This window comes from Camelus bactrianus, chromosome 35 (assembly GCF_048773025.1).
Source record: "Camelus bactrianus isolate YW-2024 breed Bactrian camel chromosome 35, ASM4877302v1, whole genome shotgun sequence".
NCBI classification, from domain to species: Eukaryota; Metazoa; Chordata; class Mammalia; order Artiodactyla; family Camelidae; genus Camelus; species Camelus bactrianus.
Window position 1 is genome coordinate 19,708,188 of NC_133573.1, and position 22,219 is coordinate 19,730,406.

Below are 22,219 nucleotides of genomic sequence, written 5' to 3' on the forward strand. Positions count from 1 at the left end.
ATACCACCTCCCTTTTCTCATCCACACAGGGTAAGATTTTAAAAAAATTGTATTTCTAGGCTCAGAGCTTGACTGAGAAAACATTAAATTTGAGAGTTAATTGATGCTCTTTATTCTTCCAGGTAACACAACTAATTGAATGATGGGCTCTTGCGATCCCCAGCTTCCCACGACTGCTCAGCACTGACAAAGGAAAAGAGAAGATGTGAAAGCTTTCTATTTTGCCCTAAGTCTTGCCCATGGTTGGGTGACAAAATGAAATGCCAGGAGTAGATACAAAAGCTTTCTGTTTTGCTCAGAGTTTAGAGATAATTCATATTTCATTCCATAAAAGGTCAAACTATTTCATCTTCAAAACACAGCAGACATTCCCTTTTGGAAAATTAACTTACTTCAATATTCATTTTGCCCAGGAGGGCAGAGTGGAGTCATAAGAACACAGGCTTAGGCATCAGAGAGCCTTGGATTCAGACTCTGTTTTGTCACTTCCTGTATGACCTTTCATATGTCATTTACCCCTGTTTAGGATCTGTGTTTCTATAAATGAAAAGGGGGTTAAATCACCTTCTTTCACGACTATGATGTCAGTAGGTTTCCAGACACACAGCAGGTACTTGGTAAGAGATTTTACTATGAGTTAAAATAGCACTGGTTGGTTTAGACACCAGTCTACTGTTTCATCATAAAGACTCTTCAAAACATACAGTTTTCTGTCCTAGAAAACAAGATTTTAGAATGCTTTTACTCTGATCACCCTCTCTGGTCTTTTTATTTTATTTTGCTTTTAACTCCCTTAAAAAATTCGTTAGGATTGACACTTACATACAGCTTTCTGGAAAACATGACTACCAACTCATTTTTCTCACCATAACTTCCCATACTCTACTTTTTCCTCCTAGGTTTAGTATAATTCTTGGTACTTTTTTTTTTTTTCACTTTTTATTTTGAAATAATTATAGATTCACAGGAAGTTGCAAAGAAATGTACAAGGAGGTCCCACGCACCCTTCACCCTGCCTCTGCCAACACTGACATCTTGTAATAACCATGTACAATAACAAAACCAGGACACTGAAATTGGAACCACCTACAGAGCTTACTCAGATTTATACATGAGTGCGTGTGTGTGTGTCATTCTGTGAAATTTACCTCTGCGTAACTACTACCCCAATCATGATACGTAACTATATCATCGCCACACGTCTCCCTCATGCTACCCCTCTGGGAACACCCCATAAACCCTGGAAATTACTAATTTGTTCTCCATTTCTATAATTTTATTTTAATAATGTTTTATATAAATGGAATAGTACCTTTAGAGATGGGTGCTGCCCTCCACCCAGCCCACTCTGCATAATTCTCTTCAGGTACATCCAAGCTGTTGTGTGTATTAACAGTTTGGCCCTTCTATTGCAGCAGGATTCCATTGTGCGGAGGGACCATACTGTAATTAACTCTTTGCCCACTGAAGGGTATCTGTGTACTTCCTAGCTTTTGGTATTACCAACAAAGCAGCTGTGAGCATCTATGTACAACTTTCTGGGTGAAGAAAAGTTTTCATTTACTTGAGATAAATGCCAATGAGTGTCAACTCCTGAGTCATACTGTAAGTCGATTTTTAGGGTTTTTTTTAAACTGTAAAACTATTTTCCGGAGTGGCTGTACCATTTTATATTCTCACCAGCCGTGTATGATTGATCCAGTTTATCTGCATCCTTGCTAGCATTTTGTGTTATAATTATCTGCAAAAGTCAGCCTCTTTGCTGAAGTAAATGGCTCCTATGATAACCTTTAAGGAAAATTGTAACCATTCTGTCATACGTGTAGTGCTATCTCTGCACAACATTTAAATCTGTACATCCCAAAAAGCCAATGATGAACATATTTCCATTTCTTGTTTACTATCTTGTACCTCCTTTTCAGTTGAAATGTCTCTTCCTGTATTTTGTCCTTTTTCTAATTGGATTTTTTTATTTTTTTATTGTTGAGTTTGAAAATTCTCTATACATTTTAAATATTAGTCCCCTGTCAGTTACATGACTACAAATATTTTTCTCCCAGACTGTAGCTTATCTTTTCATCCTCTTAACAAGGTCTGTTTTTTTGGCCTCTGTTTTGGAAGAGGTCCATTTTATCAATTTTTCCTTTTATGGATTGTGCTTTTGGTGTTACATCTAAGAACTATTCACAAAACTCAAAGTCCTGAATAATATCTCTTTATTTTTTCCGAAAGGCTTCAATTTTCAACATTTTACATTTAAGTCCATGATCTAGCTTGAGTTAATTTTTGTACAAGTGTGAGAATTAAGTTAAAGTTCTCTTTTCGGCCTGTGGATGTCCAACCAATCCAAATATCACTCGTTGAAAAAGCTGTCTGTCTTCCACTGAACTGCTTTCACAATTTCGTCAAAAATCAGTTCAGTATAATTTTCTGGGTAGAGTTCTGCGTTCTCTATTCTGTTTCATTAATCTACATGTCTGTCTCTCTGCCAATACCACACAGTCCTGATTGCTGTAGCTCTGTGGTCAGGCTCAAAATCAGGTAGATTGATTCCTCCCATTTTATTTCTTCTTTGTCAAAATTGTTTTACCCTTTCTAGCCCTTCTGCCTTTTTATATAAATTTTAGAATAAGCTTGCTTCTGTTTCTAAAACAAAACAAAACAAAAAACTTGCTGTGATTTTAATAGGAGTTATCTTAAACCTGTAGATCAATTTGGAGAAAACTAACATCTTTACTCTGTTGAGGCTTCCAATCTATGAAAACAGTATCTCTTCACTTACTAGGTTCACGATTGCTTTCATCAGTGTATTGTAATTTCCAGCATACAGATCCTGTATGTGTTCTGTTAGATTTATACCTAAGTATTTAATATTCTTTGGAGCAACTGTAAATCACATTATGCTTTTCATTTTGGCTTCCATGTGTTTGCTTTGTGTATACAGAGATGCAGTTGAGTTTGTATGTTAATCTTGTATCCTGTGACCTTGCTGAACTCACTTATTACTTCTATGAGAGGGTTCTGTTGGTTTGTTTGTCTTTTTTTTTTTTTTGGGTACATCCTTTGGGATTTTCTATGTAGATAGGTCTTTTGGAAGCACAGAGAGTTTTACTTCCTCTTTTCTAAGTGGCATGCTTTTTACTTCTCTTCCTTGTCTGCTGCACTGGCTAGAACTTCCAGAATTACGCTGAATAAGAATGGTGAGGTTGGATAGTCTTGCCTTCCTTGTTCCCAGTCTTAAGAAGGAAAGCATTCAGTCTCTCACCGTTAAGCATGACGTTAGCAGTAGGTTTTTTGGTAGAGGCTCTTTATGTGTTGAGAAAGCTCCCCTCCATTCCCAGTTTGTTAGTTTTTTTTTTAATCATGTATGGATACAGTTTTCTTTCAAATGCTTTGTAATATGTTAGTTGATGTAATCATACGATTCGTTTCTTCTTTAGCCCGTTGATATGGTAGATAACATTGACTGAATTTCAAATATTCAACTAGCCTTGCATACCTGGGATAAACCCCTCTCAGTGGTGATGTATTTTTTTCTAATAGATTGTTAGACTTGATTTGCTAATATTTTGTTGAGGATTTTTATGTGAAATACATGTTACCAGTTCTTTCAGCCAGAGTCTTTGGATGCTAAATACTCTTAATCTGCTCACCTGAAAATGTCTTCTCTTCACCCTCACTCTTAAGTAACAACCTTGCTGGCTAAATGAATACTTGTTAAAAGTGATATTTCCCCCAGGATCTTGAAGACATTATTCCACTGTTCTCTGACTGTTTTCTGCTTTCCCTTTTCAGTACAGTACAGTGGTTTAGTACATGGGCTCTGGAGACAGACTGCGGGGGGTTCAGATCCTGGCCTTGCTGTATAGCATGTTAGATACCATGTATCTGGGGGGCCAATGTCAGCTACTCTGGTGATTTCTTACATAGATATCTCTCCTTCATTAGAACCTCTGGATGGCAAGGATTCTTCTTACTCTAATTTCAGAACACATACAGAATCCAAATTCTTCTCACTGCTTCCACTGCTAACACCCTCATCTCCTTAGATTACAGCAAGACTAACTAGTCCTCACAAATTCTGCTTAGTCCCCCATTATTCTACTTCAAACCCAGCAGCCAGAATACAATCTTTAAAATGGGATCAATGCCCACTGCTCATAATTCTGTGATATAGCCATTCCCATTGCAACGAGGACAGCGTTGTGCAGATATCTGCTGTCGTCCAAGCCCTATATTATCCAGCTCCCGTTGTTTATCCAGACTCATCCCCTAACTCCTCTGTTACTGTGCCAGTCACAGTGGTCTCCTGGCTGTTTCCTGAGTGCGCCAGGTGTGCCCTCCCTCAAAGCTTTTGCACTGGCTGGTTCCTTTGCCTGGAATTCTCCTCCCCAAGATGTCTGCATGGCCTGCATCCTCATGTGCTGTGGGTCATGGCTCAAATGCTGCTTTCTCAGTGATGCTCTCCCTGTCCACCCTTTTCAAAATGACAACTTTCACACCTTCATCACTGCAGCACTCACTGGACCCCTGCCTCTATTTTATTCCTCTCCATGGCATTTATACCATCTATTCTGTATTCTACTTGTTTATCATCTCTTCTCCCAACATAATAGCAGCTCCAGAACATCAGAGGGTTGTGATTCTTTGGTTGACAGCACCCAGGGCTGCCTTAGTAGGAACTCAGTAAATATTTGTTGAAAGAATGACTTACTTTCTTCCTACCTAATACAGCACCACGGGCATTCTAGGTATTTAATATGTATTTAATTAATATGTTAAATTGAAATATTTTACTCTTAAAAGGGTTCCTGTATTACCTGACTCTTCGTACAAAGGCAAACGGGAGCATATGAAAGAACGCTGCCCTAGAATCATGCAAAACCAATGACTGAATCAAAGCATAAAGCATCTTGTCCCAAGGGATCTCTCTTCTCCAGCAAAATTTTCAGCTGCACTGGACTCATCCACCAGCTTTTGCCCTGTCAACACCATATCAATACCAATACCTGGGTCCTAACTGACCACGGCTGGTGCAAGAGTTTCCCTGGGGCAGACAAGGGCAGGACACTGGTGTGGGGGGGCATCTCTGAGTTCAGGAAATCGAGCTGTGGGTACAGAGAGGCATGATGTCCTATGAAAAGGCCAGGCACATTGAATCTGTACATTTCCAAGTGCATCAAGCTGGGTGATGAGATGGCAGATAAAGGCAGGTCACAGATCAAATAGGGATCAAAAATAGGAAGGGCACAGAGCAGAAGAAGGCGAGGCAGGTTGGCTCTACAGTACACTGCAGGAAGGATGCGTGATTCTCACACTTCTTATGAGGGCCCTCTGAGTCAAGTGAGCTGCAATTAAATACTCCAGTTCAAGGACGTGATCTGCAGCAGACATTATGGTCTCCATAGTTTCCTGCTAATGTAAGAGGACTGCTTTCCATCCACTATGGAGACTAAATAAAATGCCCTCATGTGGTGCTATGTTGTAATGATACTTTAAATCTTTCCCAGGGAGTAATATTACCCTGAATCAGGGATCCCCTGACCAGCAGCATCCAGGTGACCCAGGAACTATTTAGAGCTGCATATCCGTGGGTCTCACCATCATTCTACTGAATCAGAAAGGCAGTAAGCAGAGCCAGACATCTGTGTTTTAATACGTTCTCTGCTAAAATTGGAGAACCACTGTTCTAAATGATGTATCATGAGAAAGAATGTAGATGGGTAAGTCAAAAGAGGTTGGCAGGGTGGGTGCCATCTTACTCAGGGGAGGGCTCTCTGATGAGGCTGTTTGAGCACAGCTCTGAATGCAGTGAGGAGGGGACCATGCAGACATGGGGGGCCCACAAGTGGGGGGTGGATCCAGACAGAGAGAGCAGCATGGGCATGTTCCTGATGTGGAAGATGCTGGAACAGCTGGGAGCCAGTGAGGCTGGGTGTATGCACAGCTCCATCCATGCAGTCTTTGATTTATGTATATTTTAATGGCTTTACATGGTTACCATGTGTCTTCAGTTATACTGAAAATTCCTTGAATACAAGAACCAGATTTCATATATTTTTTTAAATAACTCACCATGGCACCTTTAACAGTGCCAGGAACTGAACAGATTCTTAATAAATGCATAAATACATAAATGGAGAAAAAAAATTGAGAAATGGGCAAAACCTATAAAGAAAAAAAAATGGAAGGATTCAGTTCTTAAATCATTTTTAGCTTTATATTATTGGGAGAAATTTAGCCAGAGATGTCTGAAAGCCAATTAACACCTAAGAAAAGTTCTGAAAGTGTCAAGTTGGTGGGAACATCATCTTTAATGACATCACCAAACTTGCAAGAACTCAAATTTGGCATGATGAAATTTGGAGCTTTTCTTGATGAGATACAGTTAAATAATTTAGATGCGAAACAATTTTCATTTGCTAAGTCTGAGGATGGGGCTTGGGAGATGCCAGACAGAAAAGTAGTTATGGAAGTTGAAACTGTCCCAGGGGTTTAAAATGTCCCCTTGCAATGCTAAGAGACCAAGTCGATGTACTGTCCAAAGGCTGAAAGGCGTAGCAATAAAACCCAAATTAGAATAAACAGAAAACCTGACTAATTGAATTTTCACTGTCTTGAAGAAACAAACACTTTAAGTTTGTGACAACTGCTTCAAGCCTGACTGTCTCCTTGTATAAAAAAGGAAAGAAGAATGTCCCGTGTTCCTGTGTTTGCTTGCTGGCGCTGCCATTTCATCCACACACTGGGTGACTTCACGACAGAAATCTATCCCTTCACAGTTTCGGAGGCTGAAAGTCTTAGACCAAGGAGTCAGTGGAGCCGATTTCCTCTGGTGTCGCTCCCCTTGGCTTGCAGAGGGCCATCTTCTCCCTCTGCCCTCACACAGTCTTCCCTCTGTGCCCGTCTGTGACCTAACCTCTTCTTGTAAGGACACCAGCCCTATTGGATTAGGACCCACCCTTATGACTTCATTCTAACTTAATCACCTCTTTAAAAAGGCCCTTTCTCTAAATACAGTCACATTCTGAGAGACTGGGGATGGTGGACGTTAGGTCTTCGACATACAAACTTGGAGGGGGGTAGTGAGAGGAAGATACTGTTTGGCCAATAACAGCCCCTAAGAGAGTGGCTAAGCCTGACAAGAAACTGCAGACCATCTTGGTGCGGCCTCGGGGCTCACCTACTCTCATGCTCAAAAGCAGCTTCTGGATGGAGACTGAGTCCCCAGGTGGTCTACACAGGACCTCATCTCTGGACCTTGAGGCTGCTTAGTTGACATCCTGTGTCACAGGGGTTACTTGAGAAATCTGGATGGAATTCACTGATTCCTTCACCTATGAAGACTTACAGCGACCCTCTAACAATGCAGACACATACTTCCCTCTCTTCTTACACTCTGCCTGAAACAGAAGAAACTGCCCCAAATCTCAGTTTCCAGACGCCCCTGGGCAGCTTTCTGGAGGTCATGTCTAGGATGAGGGCACCAAGGATGGAATTCTACCTGGGTGTATAACATAAAGCTGGTTTGCATCTTAATATTATTTTTAGTAGTTCATAGAATAATCTTTAAAAGCAGGTGCAAACAATGTGTGCAATCTCTTAGAGAATTAGATGAGCATCAAGGATTATATTTTAAAGCTGGCTTTGAAAGAACAAAGTTAACTTGGCAAGAAACTCTTAAGGGTGCAATGAATTTTACATTTACCAAAAAAAACAGCAAGTCATTGTCAACAGATTTTAGGTAGAGTTTTCGCAGCAAAGGAAAAACAACAGCATTCAATAAACTAAATCTTTTCCCCGCAAAGCAGTTCAGGCAACATTTCTTAAAGCCTCATCTTCTGTTTCAACCAAACCGCAGCAGAGCATATCAGGCAGGGCACATTATCTGAATCCAGATACCTCCAATCTCATCCCCGGAAAGAGTGCAGAGCAGTGGTTGGTATTACTAGGAATTTGGAATTTGGAATTTGGGGATTCTTCTCCAAATCTTTTGCCTTTCAAGCATTCTACAGTGACCTGCCCCTCAAATTCTCCCCTCTGTCTGAAGTTACCCACCCTAATGAGACCATTACTAGCCAAGAGCCAATCATTTGGGGGCCAGGTCAATTATCAAGACTAGATGAACTTTTGCCATGTATCCAATTACATCACCAGAAACCTACAAGAGTCCAAAAGACACAACTTCTAATAAGATAATTTCATACTATGTCCTTGGATTTTAAAGTTTTCTACAAAGAATCTTTCCATAAAACAAGTGTTAAATATAACTGTCTATTACATAATACGATGTCAACAACATTAAGATACAGGAGTTCTTGGATTATAATGCTCTAAATGAGCTGCTATAAACCTCTTCTTAAATAATGAAATCCACTGAACTCATTATATTTCTTCTTTTATCTTCTTTTTTTTTTTATCTTGGCTGCAATTAACAGCAATTATTCTTATCTTAATTTTCCTGGCACACATATTGTGCCCAACTGCTACTTGTATTAATTCTTAGTTTAATGGTTCTTATATACTTTTATTGTTTTAAGCCAAATCAAATCTATTTTGGATGTAGAGAGGTATAAATAATGGATGAAACTTGCTTTTTTCTGTTGTCTTATGAAACTTGATGATGACTTTTTTTTTAACTTTTTTAGTTGATTTATAATCATTTTACAATGTTGTGTCAAATTCCAGTGTAGAGCTCAATTTTTCAGCTATACGTGAACATGTGTATATTCACTGTCACATTTTTTCTCTGTGAGCTACCATAGGGATCTTGTATATATTTCCCTGTACTATACAGTATAATGTTGTTTATCTATTCTACAATTTTGAAATCCCAGTCTATCTGTTCCAACCCCCCACCCCCTTGGAAACCACAAGTTTATATTCTATGGATGACTTCCTCTTTGAATAAAGGATAAGCATAAACATTATCTAGGAGTCTGGGTTTGGATGGGGTTTCACGGCTGTGACATAGAGAAAGAAATATTTCACACCGGTTTACCAGCAGTCTGATTTTCTGAAATAGCTTTGGCAACTAAAGTCACCTTTCCAGTTATTTAACCCTATAGCTCCACCTGCAGTAGAGAAATGTTTTCTGATAACTTTACAAAAAGGTGACCTGTGATCCAGGTTTAGGAACATCCCAGCGATAAAGGAAGAAACAGAAACAGGAGACCCACAGTCTTCTCCACGTCTTTTCACTGGTACTTCCCAGCCTCAGACAGACCCTGTAAAATGATGGTCTCTCGGGGAGGGCTCCAACTCTGAGAATCCATCAAATCTTCTATCCACCTTTGTTGACACTTTCCCTACCTGCATCCTGTCTGCAAAGTAACCCTCAAGATGTTGGTGATGGGCACAGAACTCCTCAGGTACCACATTAACTAAACCATTTCCTCAAAGTCTGAGAAGCCTATTCTACAGTTTCAACCCAGGAATGTTAATAGCAAGGGATTTTGAAAGACATCTGACTAACTTTATTTTTTAAAGTAAGTACAAACAAATCATGAGTCTACACAATCTTTTACAAGAACATTCTTTCTTATGGGTGAACTGAGAGCCAAGTGGGTAAACTTGGATAAGTACTCCCTTCTTTCAGAAAACCTCACATATGAAAACCCAAGCTTATAAAGGAAAATTCGGGGGTGATTACTTGTATCACAAAAACATGTTTTGCTCTACCAAGAGGATTTGTTGAAATGTTTCCTTCAGTGGTTAATTCCTGGTCCCCCATCCATTCCCCCTCCTCCTTAGTTTAAAGATTGATTCAGTTTTTAAAAGCTACCTTTCAAGACATTTGTTACATCAAGTGCAAAAAAACAAAAACAACTAGGAGGCAATCTTTTTGACTCACTCAATATGGCAAAAGAGAAGTACTCAAGGATTCTTGCTGTCTAGAGGAACTTTCTTCATAACTCCCCTATTCTTCCATGCCCCTTGGTCTACTTAATGTATTTTACTGTGTGTTAGAAATTTAGCATAGCTCATTTTCCAAATGAAATCTTATATGAAAGTGCAATATTTACAGTAGAGAAAACACCACAAAACTCCAGAGTTCTAAGGAACACAGTTGGGAAACCACACCTCCAGTTCATTCTCCAGTTCACTCTCCAGTTCACTGCCAAGTCTCTAAAAGTCATCAGTCTGTACTGGTACTTGTCATATTTTCTGAAATACACACAAGAGGCAGCACTACAATTTCTACAAATACAGCAAATCAGACCCCTTGTAGCAGCTGGGGTTCAGTTGCAGAAAACTGAACTGAACTGACTCCAGCTGGTTTAAGCAAAAAAAAAAAAAAAAAAAAAAGGACTTATTAAGTGGCTTGCAGAATCATTGGGCCAAATTTTCACTCTAGAAGTGGGACAATGCAGAACCCATTTGACAAAGAGGAAGCTTCTGGCCACCTTGGACCCCTGAGACTCCAAAGCCATGGCTGTCTTGGTCAGGAAGCTGCTGGTTCTGTTAGAAAGCTGGACCACACCTGCATCCTTAGTAGTAGAAAAATGGATGCTTTGCACCCTGACTTCCAACCCTACCAAGCGAGTGACTGTGCTCTGAGACCTTTGATGCCAAAGAGAACCCAAAACCTCCACCAGTGCCCTGCTCCCTACGTCTGGAAGCCTGCACATCTCACATTCCAGAATGAGTCTTATCAGCTTCTAAAGTAAAGAGAGGCATGCTAGAAGGAAACTGAAGTGGACCATGCCAGCCAGTCGTCATAGTCCCCCACCCCTGTCCACTTAGTTTCCATGCTAGAGAAAATCCTCTTGTAATAGAAGAACAAATCTGACTCCATATTGGATCTATTGTTCTTACTTTAACCTCTGTATTCTGTTGCCTTTGCTACAAGTTTAATCACCAAAAGAATGTTGCCTACAGCCTGAAATATACAAGACAGTCCATTCTCCAGACTCTTAATCTTTAAAGGTATAACACTCTTTCCATTCATAGAGATAAAACGTTGCAGAACAGAGAATAGCCTTTGTCTTGCTGGAGGTTCATAGGAACACCGTGAACAGACCTACAGAAGACAGCTGCAAGCACAAAAGAGTCTGACACCAAGAAGTCTGCAAAAACCAACCACACCCTCTCCTTTAAAACTTGTGAATCACTGTATTGTACACCTGTAACTCATATAATATTGTACATCAACTATACTTCAATAAAAATATAGAAACAAAAAACTTTCTCCTGTAAGTTTTAGTGTGTATAATATTATATTTCAATCACTACTGGCATTTAGGAGGACAAATTCCATAACTGCTTCACTTACTCTATAGAGTAATACTTCTTTCCATTTGTCTGAAATTTATTTCTTTTTTAACTATCCAGAGGATAACTTCTTCAAGCTCAAACAAGCTCATAAGCTAGTAAGAGGCTTGCAGTCTTTGCCCATAAGCCTTCTTGGTTTTCCACTTTGCAGATGGACGTTTCCACAATTTTTTTCTCTAACCTCCTACTGACCCTTTTGCACAGGAGGGGAGATGCTGGCAGTGGTGACCCTTCTGTTCCTTAAATCCCCCCACCAGGAAGCAGTCACCAACACTGTTACCACCTTGAAATAGGAGAACAGCCACAAAGATACTCAACAAGTCACCTATGTTGGGAAAGTTCTCCCTCAATTAGTCTAAAATCCTCCTGAGCCTTTTAAAATCATTCTTGCCTGTTGAGTCGGAGTGTTTAAGAGGTAATTTGTTACAGAAATGGCAGCACCTCTGGCTGTCAGGCTGGGAGGAGAGGAGTCTCTTCCAAAGCTAACCGTTCAGACTCCCATCAAGGAAAGCATCTGGCTGCAGCGAGAAGGAAGCTGCCGCTGCTGCTCTGTTCTCAAATTCCTGAGGGCACACAGAAGGGTGGGGACATCTTGTGGCTACCCTTTCCCCCAGGGCCCACCACCGAGCAGCCAGACACCAGCCCCTGCCCATGGTTGCATTTCAGACAGACATTTATAAGACAGCAGTGATGAAAAGGAAACGACTCCATCACTCAGACCCAGACCGAGTTTCAGCGGGACAATTTTTCATGGAAATTATTTTTTAAAACCCAACTCCACTGCAAAATGGTCTTTCACTTTCTTCTGTAGACTTCCTTTCTCCTAATTTCACTAAAGAGAGAGGGAAGCAGGGATGGCATAAATACCACTGAGAAGAATTTCATTTGGGCTCTGGGTGGGTGGAGCCCACAGGGAACCCACCACTCTGTACAAGTAAAGATTTAGAGGTGCTGGCTCTTTGGAACCTGGTCACCTTATAAATCAGAGCCGCTGAGCAAATTTCTTTCTTTACCTTTCTGTTTTGTAAATACCCAAGAGTGCCTGGTTGGCCCTCAACCAACAAAAAAGATTTCTGGGTTTTGTCACTTGGCCCTGCCTGCAGTCCCAGAATGAGACGCTCACATCGTGCACGCAGGATGCATCAGAAATGATAGACACCAATGACATCTAACTTCACTGTCCGAAACAGCCGCTTAGAGCCATCCCTTCTCCCTCCTGCATGTCTTCCAAGCCTCTGCGCAATGCAGCAGACGCAGCCTCTCCGTGCTCCTCCCATCCCCTAAATACGCCAAAGCAATAGAAAGGAGGGATTATTCAAGTGGAAAAATGATTAAGCCGGCAGGTTTATCTCCAAGCACAGGCTGCTTGAAATGAGAGCAAGGTTGCATCCCATCCAGGGAGCAGGAGGGGTCTGAGGATGGGTCCAGTCCCTGCTCCACCCTCAGGACTGGGGCTGGGCAAGGTCACCAGTAACACAACACATGTGCAGAATGCAGCCTAGGCGCAGGGCTTTCCCGACTCCGCCTGCTTCCTGGCTCTGAGATCACCCCGATGGTGTGTGAAGTTCCTGGGGTGACACACAGGGGGCATCTACTGGGTTTAGGAGAGTGAGGTAATTTACGGGGCCCCCTCGAAACTCAGTAATCAAGGTAAATAATATTTTAATGAGATATTTTAAAAAATCAAAATTAATGCAATAATCCATGATGAACCAAGTGTGACGATTTTAAATAAACACCACATTAACAGGACTTTGGGGGAGGTCGTAACATTCGGTGGATTAAGGGAAAAATGACATTGTACAGATAGAACCCAAAGGAAACTCGGGGCTTCCAGATGGCACCAAGAGTGGGTTCGCAGGAGGTCACAGCTCAGTCTCAACCTGCAGCCTCTGAGGCCGCAATGCTAGGGGGACATCCACTCGCTGCTCCTGGCCCTGGACTCTCTGGGGAGCCTACTGTTCCCAGGAACCTGTCTGGGTGTTATATGCAGCCAGGCACATGGGGATTTTCCCCAACACAAGGCCACTGGCAGGGGGACTGTGTTTAGACTCTCCCTGACTCACACTTCCCTGTTTATTTCCCATCCAGGCTCAACTGAGTTAACACCACAAAGGCCAGGTGAGGCTGGGAGGACATTCCCAAATCAGCCACAGAGAGGCGGTCAAGGGCAGTGCCAAGCCCACTGGCCCAGTGCCAGCCTCATTTTCTGGCCTCAAGTCTCCCCACGCTGGGACAGACTGCTCATCCCTCCCCTCCCCTCCCCTCCCCTCCCAGCTCCTCTCCTCTCCCTGTGTTACTTTGTTTCTATCCAGGAGTTTTGCAAATCACTGGCCAAAAACCTCCTATTGGAGCTAGAAGAATAAACACCTCATATGCATGTTTTAATCAGCTGTGACTCGCCAGAACTTCACAGCAAGGTGTGCTCAGAGGAAAACTGAGTGTTTTGCAGAACCTCAGCCACCCCACGAGAAAACACCAGCCACTCTCAGCAATTCCTAGGGCAAGGCTGCCATCAGCTTCTGCATCCTGAAGGCTGCCAGCATCTACCTGCATTGCCAAGTGCACTTGGCTGTGGGGAGAAGTTCCTGTCTGCAAGACAGTGTCCATTCTTCAACAAGCTCACTCTTCCCCAGGTATGGGGGAGGGCACACAGGCAGTTATCCTTATCTGCATTCAGTTTTGCAAAGCACAGTCTATCTTTACAGAGACCTGAACCTTGTTCATTTCCTGCAAAGCACAAGGGAGAAATTCCACTCCTTGCCTGGCTCCGGTGCTCCTGCCTCAAGCCTGAGTGGGGTTAAGAGAACACAAAGCTCTGTAATCCAGATGGAAAACCCCAGCCTGTGTCATCCTGTCACTGCCGGAGCCCTGTATCCCTGGGTAAACCCACCCCTGCAAGTTCCATGCCTTCATTTGTAAATGGGGTGAATAGGAACTGGAGGGACTTCCCGCTTCTGCCATTTAATTAACTGATCACACACACACACACACACACACACACACACACACACACACAAGCAGATTTTCTGTGGCTTTCTTCTTTCATTTGTAAAATGAGGACCCTGGATTATTAACCTAAGATGAAGTACACAAAATTTAATGTTAAAAATTAATATCAATAATGCAAGTAAATAATAGGGATTTGTTTGGTTTTTGTTTTTAGAACAGCTCGGACAATGTCTGAACCCAATCTGCTCTAGTTTTCAATCTGTAACTGAGGAAACAAAATCAAGATGCCTCCCCATGTCCTTCTTATCTTTTCTTCTTTAAGCAAGGCATTTGCTGAGTTTTAAGAGGCAGAATTTAACTGTCTTTTGCAGGGGCCAGACCCTGAAGCCTTTGTGCGTTGACCCTGTTCCTGTCCCCTCTTTCCCCTGACCCCAAATATCTGCAGACACAGGTGTAGTGAGTTGGAACCTTGAGATGGCAGGTCAAGCATATGAAACACCAGCACAATTTGCAAAAAGGTCAAAATCTTCATGGCCTGCACATTTCATTAAAGGGCCAGCATGGGGGGGGGTGCAAAAAAAGCAAAGCAAGATAGAAAATGAATATCTAATATGAAAAAGTAAGTGACGAGTGGTGGAGGCAGAAAGATAGAATCCTGCTTTTCTTAAAAGCTTCTTGAAAGGCAAAGCTATGCCAAACTCCTGCCAAGCCCCTCCCTCCTTTCATGTGGCATTGGGGAGTACAGCCCTGTATTTCCGGCTTTCATTCCCAGTTATGGGGGTGTTAGCCACATTGCACCTCTTCCTCCTGGAGCCATCAATGTCCTCCCCTGGACTGCCAGACAGTGGAGCAGGGCTCATATTCCATCCGTGCACAATTCTGAAACTGGGGAGGAGGTTCCCTAAGAAATGAGGCTCATTCTCCCTATTCCAGGAACACAGGCAAGCACAGCTAGCCTCTTGAGTGCCCAGCCCAAAGACAGCTTAGACTTGCTGTTTCCTCAGCAGTCCTCAAGCTTGATGCTAAATCAGTGAAGTTTCTGATTACTTTTGTTTTTACAAATCAAGATCAAATTAACATTCAGATGCAGGGTATCTGTTCAGAAATATAAACATACACACATACAGTAACAAAGTGTGAAGCTTACCCAGAGATCTTTCTTTCGTCTGGTTGGCCGACCTAACCACCGGAAGGCTCGCTCGAGTCCGGCTGCCTCTGGAAAAGGGACTGGGGGCGTCTCCCTCAGACATGGCTTCCAAAGAGTCACCAGACGCCTCTGATAAATGCTCGACTGGGTCGCCCAAGGTGGGAGGTTGAGGACTGTGAGAGAGTTTGGGGCTTCTTGTCTGCAAAAGGCATTGGAAAGAAAGTGGGAAAACAGATGATTATTCATTAGGCTGAAAATATTTTCAAGGCCATCAAGGTGTGTTAATCTGGAAAAACAACATGGTGGCGAGAAGTCCACTGGAAGGACTCGATACAGAAATAAAGACCCAGTGGGTCAAATTCTTGATTGTGAAAGTTACTGAAAAAATAGTTGCCCCTGAGTATTCCACTCAGATTTTTATCACTGGACATTGTGCAAATGCCATTTCAAGCAAGGCACTGAGGATGGGCCACATTACAGGAAAGAATGACGGCAAATCAATTCCTTTTGTCGGACAAATGCTCACGGTTGTTATCATCACAGCAGACAGGGCTGTGCATTAACATAGAGGATGCGCTCACACCAGAGTAAACTGAACACAACCAGTCCTTTAAACTCTTCTATCAAGACTGTTTCCAAAATCAGTAAAGTAAGATTGTGAGGGAGATAGCACAGTTGATCTTTTTCCTTTTTGAGACAGAAATCCCATAATTCAGATGATGTCTCTCTAATTGGCTATTACTTACCTCACCAGTCAACAGAAAGTATGTACAATAACTTACACACACACAATACATGACTGTGTATAATTACAGTATAGATGTAATGGCAAGGGACCGAATGTGTAAAACACTCACAAGCTGTACCGGTCAATAACATTCCTTGAACATACACTACCGGCTGAGCACTGTGGGACATTCAGACAAACAGATGCATGTCCAAGAGTTGCAAAACTAATTGGTGAAATTACTGAAGGACAACAGATTACACAAGATAAGTGTATAATTAAGTTTAAACTATGAACTGTGTCATACATCCATTCATCCTTTCAAAACAGACAACTATTTAGTGCCTACTATGCCCAGGTACATACTAGGTACAAGCTAGGTACGTGCTAGGTACATGCTAGCACATGCTAGGTACTGGGGACAGAACCATGCACAAAACAGACGTGATCCTGCCCTCACGGTACTTACAGCTGAGTCAGGGGGCAGACACTGAAGCAGTGAGAGTGTGTAACCCAGATTGGTGAGTGGGTGTATGTGGGTGGAAAGTTGGAAAAGCAAGTAAACTGTGATCTTAAGGATGAGGGAAGTTGGAACGAGGGGGCAAGCCAGAGGGTGGGGATGAAAAGAGAAAGGCATTCCAGATAGAGGGGATGAAATGTGCAAAGGCCCTGAGGCAGAAAGTGGCAAGCACTGAAGACTTGGTGGGGCTGGAATCCAGCAGAGTCCAAATCATATGAAGCCTTGGAGCTGAGGGGAGAATTCTCAATTTGACTGTAAGATATCAGAACACTATTGAAGTATTTGAGGCAGAGAGAAGAGGGAAGAGGGCCAGGATCCAATACATTTTTTAGAAGATCACTTAGGCTATTGTGTGCAGGCTGGAGACCATGCTTGTAGAAGATCAGAGGAAGGGAGGCAGTGATACTGGGGGGATTAGGTTGAATGAATGCACGATTTCAGTTTTCCCCTCTCCCAAAGCCCCACCCTCTCTGGAAGGCAAATTGATGTGAATTAGGCAGGTGAGTTTTCCCTTACTAAGGTGCCACAGCTGCTGATGGCTGGTGGTGGGATACAGACAGTCCCCAGGAGCCAATTTTTTTGGGGGGGAGCGGAGGGAGTAGTTTGCATCCCTTAATTTCCTCTAAGTCTTCCTAAGGATGCTAATGCACTGTGAAGTTAAAAACACCGAAGCACTTAACATTGAAGGTAGGACCAGCTTTGTGAGTGTACAACCCGCCCAGTGCTTAAAAGGGCTCTGTGCTTGGTTTCATCCTCTGCTGTGGCCATCTTGAAATTCTTAATAATTTTTGGAACAAGCTACACTAAGAATCAGACAGCTGGTCCTGCCTCAAGGCCTTGGCTACAGAGCTTTTTCAGGGACACCCCAGGTGCGCCTGGTACTCTAGGGGAGCCCTCCGAGGATGCGATGATCAGCTTCTTTCCCTTTTCTTGCTAAAAGTACCCCTCTTGGCAGGAGCACTACTGCATTATCCAGACACCCGAACCTGGCTCACCCCTCAGGACATTTCCATAGATGAAAATGGTAAGAAGGTCAGCACATAGCCCGCTGCACCCCCTTAAGTGCAGGATGTGGCTTTGGGGAGGTGGGCAGCCTGGGTGTTCCAAGGAAACCCTCAGCTCAGATTACTGAGCTGATAGCACAGCCAGAAAGGACACCCATTAATGGTTAATTTGTCTCTGCTTTGGGTTCATTTTTCTGTGCAAGGTCCCAAAGTGGTTTATTTTTCATAAAGTCTGCTTCTGTTACAAAACCTGGGATCTGGCTTTGGCATTCCTTAAGAGTATTATTAGACTAGAAAAATCAACCCTCAATCATTGCTCAGCTTACCAAGAGTTACATAAATTCATATGGTCTTCAGTGAAGTAGCTACCTGGTTACTATGCTCAGCAGAATATCAAGCTAAAATGTCCTCATCTCTGACTTAAAAAAAAAGAAAAGAAAATACATTCAGTTTAGCAAAATAGCCAAGAAATAATATTACTTGAAGCAACACGGCTGCAATCCCAACCTCTGCTGTCTAGTCATCTTTGCAGCCTACGGCAGACACGATGCATTTGATGAGTTGTCATTTTCCATTGCAAAAGGCAATAATCCTTGAAGAAAATCAAAATCAAATTTTGATTTCTTGCTCAGGGTCATTGTGGTGGGAGTATGTATAAAAATAAAGATATAAGGGCTAAATCTTTTTTTTTTTTTAACTTCCTCTATATAGCCTTTCAGTTCCAAATATAAACTCTGGCTCTTGTTTCCATGTCATTCACTTCTTCTCACTGCAAACTATCACTGCATATTAGCAATCTCCGCACATGGTCCCCTCCCCTCAGTTGCCAGCTCGCTGCTGAGACATCATTTCGGGCAGAGAAAAGACAATGGAAATTGCCGACACTACTGTCAGATACCCTGTGATTTGACATAGTTAAAAAAAAAAGGAAAAAGGCACTTGGAATAGGGACTTGGTATTGAGCACAGGGTGAGGCTCCAGGGGTTAAAAGTATATGGTTCTTGAGCTCATAACACATTTAAGGTATATTTGGGGGCCAAGGCTATGATATATGTTAACAGTTGGACAGGAAGAGCTGAGAGTTGTGTCACTGTGACAGTGCCATGCAGCAGGGACGTGGGGGGAAAACTGCCAACATGAAAGGATGGGTCCAGAGAGGAGGAGGAGCAGGGGTGAGGAAGCGCTAAGGCTGGGTCTGAGCAAAGTCACCCACCCATGTTTGCGGGTCTTTGTGCACTCAGGGGGCATGCCAGAGGAGAAGTGGGACAACTGGTGGTCTCTAAAGGAGGTGTCACCACTGTGCACACTCTGAGGTCTTTCTCTGCTCTCTCAAATGAGCCAACAGTGCTGAACACCAGAAACTGACATACTGTAACTGACTGTACTTCAATTAAAACAAACAAGCTAACAGATACATCATCCAGAATTAGCTGAGTACCAAATTGTCTTCAACAGGCAACCTGGTGTTCCCGCAATGCTCTCTAGTAAAAATGAATATGTGAGAAAGTTCCACTTTTATTATTTGACTTGACACTTACCCATCTTTGAAAGGGTTCTGGGCCTCAACAATGCCCCCTTCCCTGGGGAATTCCTCCCTGCCCTTCATGGATCAGTTCCTGACCCCCATGTCCCACACCCAGGGTGAACACAGACACTAGCATCCCTGGGACCATTTTCTGCTCTGCACCCACTGTCCCAGTGTCATTATTAGTAGCAAACCCCCTTTTCATGCTCAAAGGTCTACTGGTTTGAGCAATGAAGTGTATGGTCACCCACTCCCAGCCCAGCCTCGTCTGACTGAACCAAGCAGGAGCCACCTGATCTTGGCTGGACCAATCACATTCTCTCCCTGGAAATGGAGCCCTGGGACAGGGGAGCTCTTAGCCTGTGTCCACTGGGAACTTAAAATGCGAGGTCATTTGAAGTGGTGGCTGACATGGACAGGGAATGTGAAACAGACAGAGAAGGGTACCGAGAAAGGATGGAGCAGATCTGTACAGGAAATGGGGCCCAGGAGATCCCATGACTCCAATGGAGAGCCTAAAAGATAGAACAGCTATCTAGGCTCCTGGGCGCCCTGGTTCCTGAGTCCAGGACACAGTGAGGTCCTTCTGATGGACTCCTTCCAACTAATTCCATTCTTGTCCTTAAATGAGTTTGAGATGACTCTGTCTTACAAGCTGACCATCACTGACAAAGACCTAACAGCTCCTCTGACTGGACCACTGTGACGCTCACATGTTTATAATGCTGGTAATAACTGTGGAGAAAGCTCAACTGTGGAGCAACAGTTCTCATTATTCTGTATTTCACAAATTAAATAGTAAAATAAACAGTTGCTAAGATTTTATTTTGTAAAGTAAGGGGCATCCAAAAATGCCCTCTCTACTGAAATTTTCTCTCTATGTGGCATTATTATTGCCACAAGAAAGAAAAGATATTTTAATACCAAAGAAACCAGGAAGCAGGGTACTCACACAATTCAGATTTGGCCTCCCAAAAAAGTCTTTCTGTTGGGCATGATTGTCCTCATTTTGGCTCAGGGAAGCCTTTTCTTGCATGGTCATGCATGGTCTATAGCATGGCATTTGGAGCACCTGCCCTTAGATTCTGAGTGGAGAGCTGCCGCTAACTGGGAAGATTCGAGTAACAGAGGATGGTGGACACACTCTTTGGGCCACCTGGGCAGGACTCAAGGGTCTGGAAGGCTGGATTTCACCTCAGCATTTCATGGTCACCTGTGACACCCACCCATTTCCCTCTGTTCCCACTGCAACCTTCGAAGGTTTCCCCCCAATCATAAGGGGACTCCAAACCTACAGACCCAAATGAGAAGTCCACTGGGGACATCAGGAAGGGGGATCTCTTTAACCAGGCCACCTGAACCCCACTTGTCCATTCTAGTCTTCTCTTCTTCAAGAAGGGCTTTCTATCACCAAAGAATGCTGGGGTAACAGGCTTCACACAGACCCTCTTTGCTTCATCTGTAACATACGCAGATTGGTTCTCTGGGAAGACTGTCTTCCTAATGAAGGCGTGTGGGAGAGAGAAAGGAATGCACAGATTCAGTGTCCACTGCACTCTGACTGGTGTGTGGCCATCTATTTAACCCTCACTGCCACCTCCTCATACTGGCGACACTGAGAAGACAAATCATGAAAGCAACATACCCAAAAATTACAGCAAGTGAAGGAACTGGGTCCCAGTCCACAGGATTCCAGAGCTGACAGCGGTAAAGTCATTTAACCAGAAGTCTGGAGATGCTGGCTGGAGTCCAGCTTGGACCCAAATTGGGCAACACAGTCTCACTGAGTCATAGTTCCCTCTTTTGTAAGATCACAGGTTGAACGAGTTGGTAGTTAGTCCTTTCAGGACTAAAACTGCATCACTCTAAGATCCACACCACACAAAGAAGAAAAAAATCATGTCACCCAGAAAACCTCGGTCTACTCTATACAGACAGGTAGCTGGTGTGGGCACCAGGATTGAGATTCCTCTATCTGTGTTCTCAAGTGCATGCAACTTAGCTGCATGGCCTCAATTTTAAAAAAGACTGCCGTTAATGCATTTTATCATCTTGAACAAATATTTGCTGAAATGTTCACCATGCTTGCTAGGAGATGAAGTTTATGCTTATTCTTTGCAATGTTGTATTTGGAGACTAAAGCCAAAGAGAAGAGAAAGAGCTAGCGACGATGTTTTGTCATTCCCATCTTTTCCCCAGACCCTTTAAACTCTATGTTGAAATGCTGAGGTCCAGAAAATAAAGTCTGTAAGTGTAGCTTTATGTAATACATTTCACTGTCAGCACCAGTGGGGTGTCTGGTTAGCCGGGGCATCCACTTCGCATCAGATTACGTTCTGTTTTGACAAGAAAACTCAACATTGCCTTACTAAAGTTTTACTTCATTTTAACGAATGCCCAGTTTCCACAGAGAATTCGAGAATAGAATAAAGCTTCCCACATGCGCATGCAAATGCATTCGGCGTGCCTCATTATCCTCATGCTCACTAATTGACAGCGTTGATTTAATCATGACATTCATTCACTTTCACCCCATTTGCACTTGTGAAGCTTTCAACTCAGAAATACAGTCAAAATTCTGACGCCAACTGAAGAGGACTTTCTAGGTGTTATGTACTCTTATGAGACATACAAGGAGCTAAATATTTGAAGGTAACAAAAGTTGGCTGATTCCCAGACTTTTCTTTTACCATCCCGGCTCCTCTAACCACAAGATAATTAACAAATTATCGCTGTGGAAGGTTCAAGCCTTGAAATTTGCTCACAGAGTCCTTTCTAGAACCACAGCACACAGTCACTTTCCTCCCTTCTCTGCACCCCTGTTTCCCAGTCTAAGTTATCTGCTGGTTTGGGTCTGGGGGTGTGAGGACTCAGAGCTCCCGTAGACACACCCAGCTCTTCCAACTGCTTCTCGTCCTTACATAAACCATCCAGGGGCCACCTGGGCTGAGACCCTCTCTCCTGCCACCTGCCATTCTCAGGTGAATCCCAGGCCCCACACCCTGGGGCGCTTCTGATGCAGGGGCTGTTTGGTTACCTCCTACAACTTCCGAGGCTGATGGGCAGAAGG

General features: G+C 43.0%; 1 protein-coding gene across 15 annotated transcripts in view; it reads right to left on the bottom strand.

The window, feature by feature from the left end:
• KIAA1217 (KIAA1217 ortholog) overlaps positions 1-22,219 on the bottom strand; it is a 673,163-nt gene that overhangs the window by 117,817 nt on the left and 533,127 nt on the right. For all 15 annotated transcript variants that reach the window (XM_074358470.1, XM_074358469.1, XM_074358472.1 and 12 more), the window contains one exon: positions 15,374-15,572. In XM_074358470.1, coding sequence (XP_074214571.1) covers positions 15,374-15,572 — 199 coding nt within the window. The remainder of the gene's footprint in view (positions 1-15,373; positions 15,573-22,219) is intronic.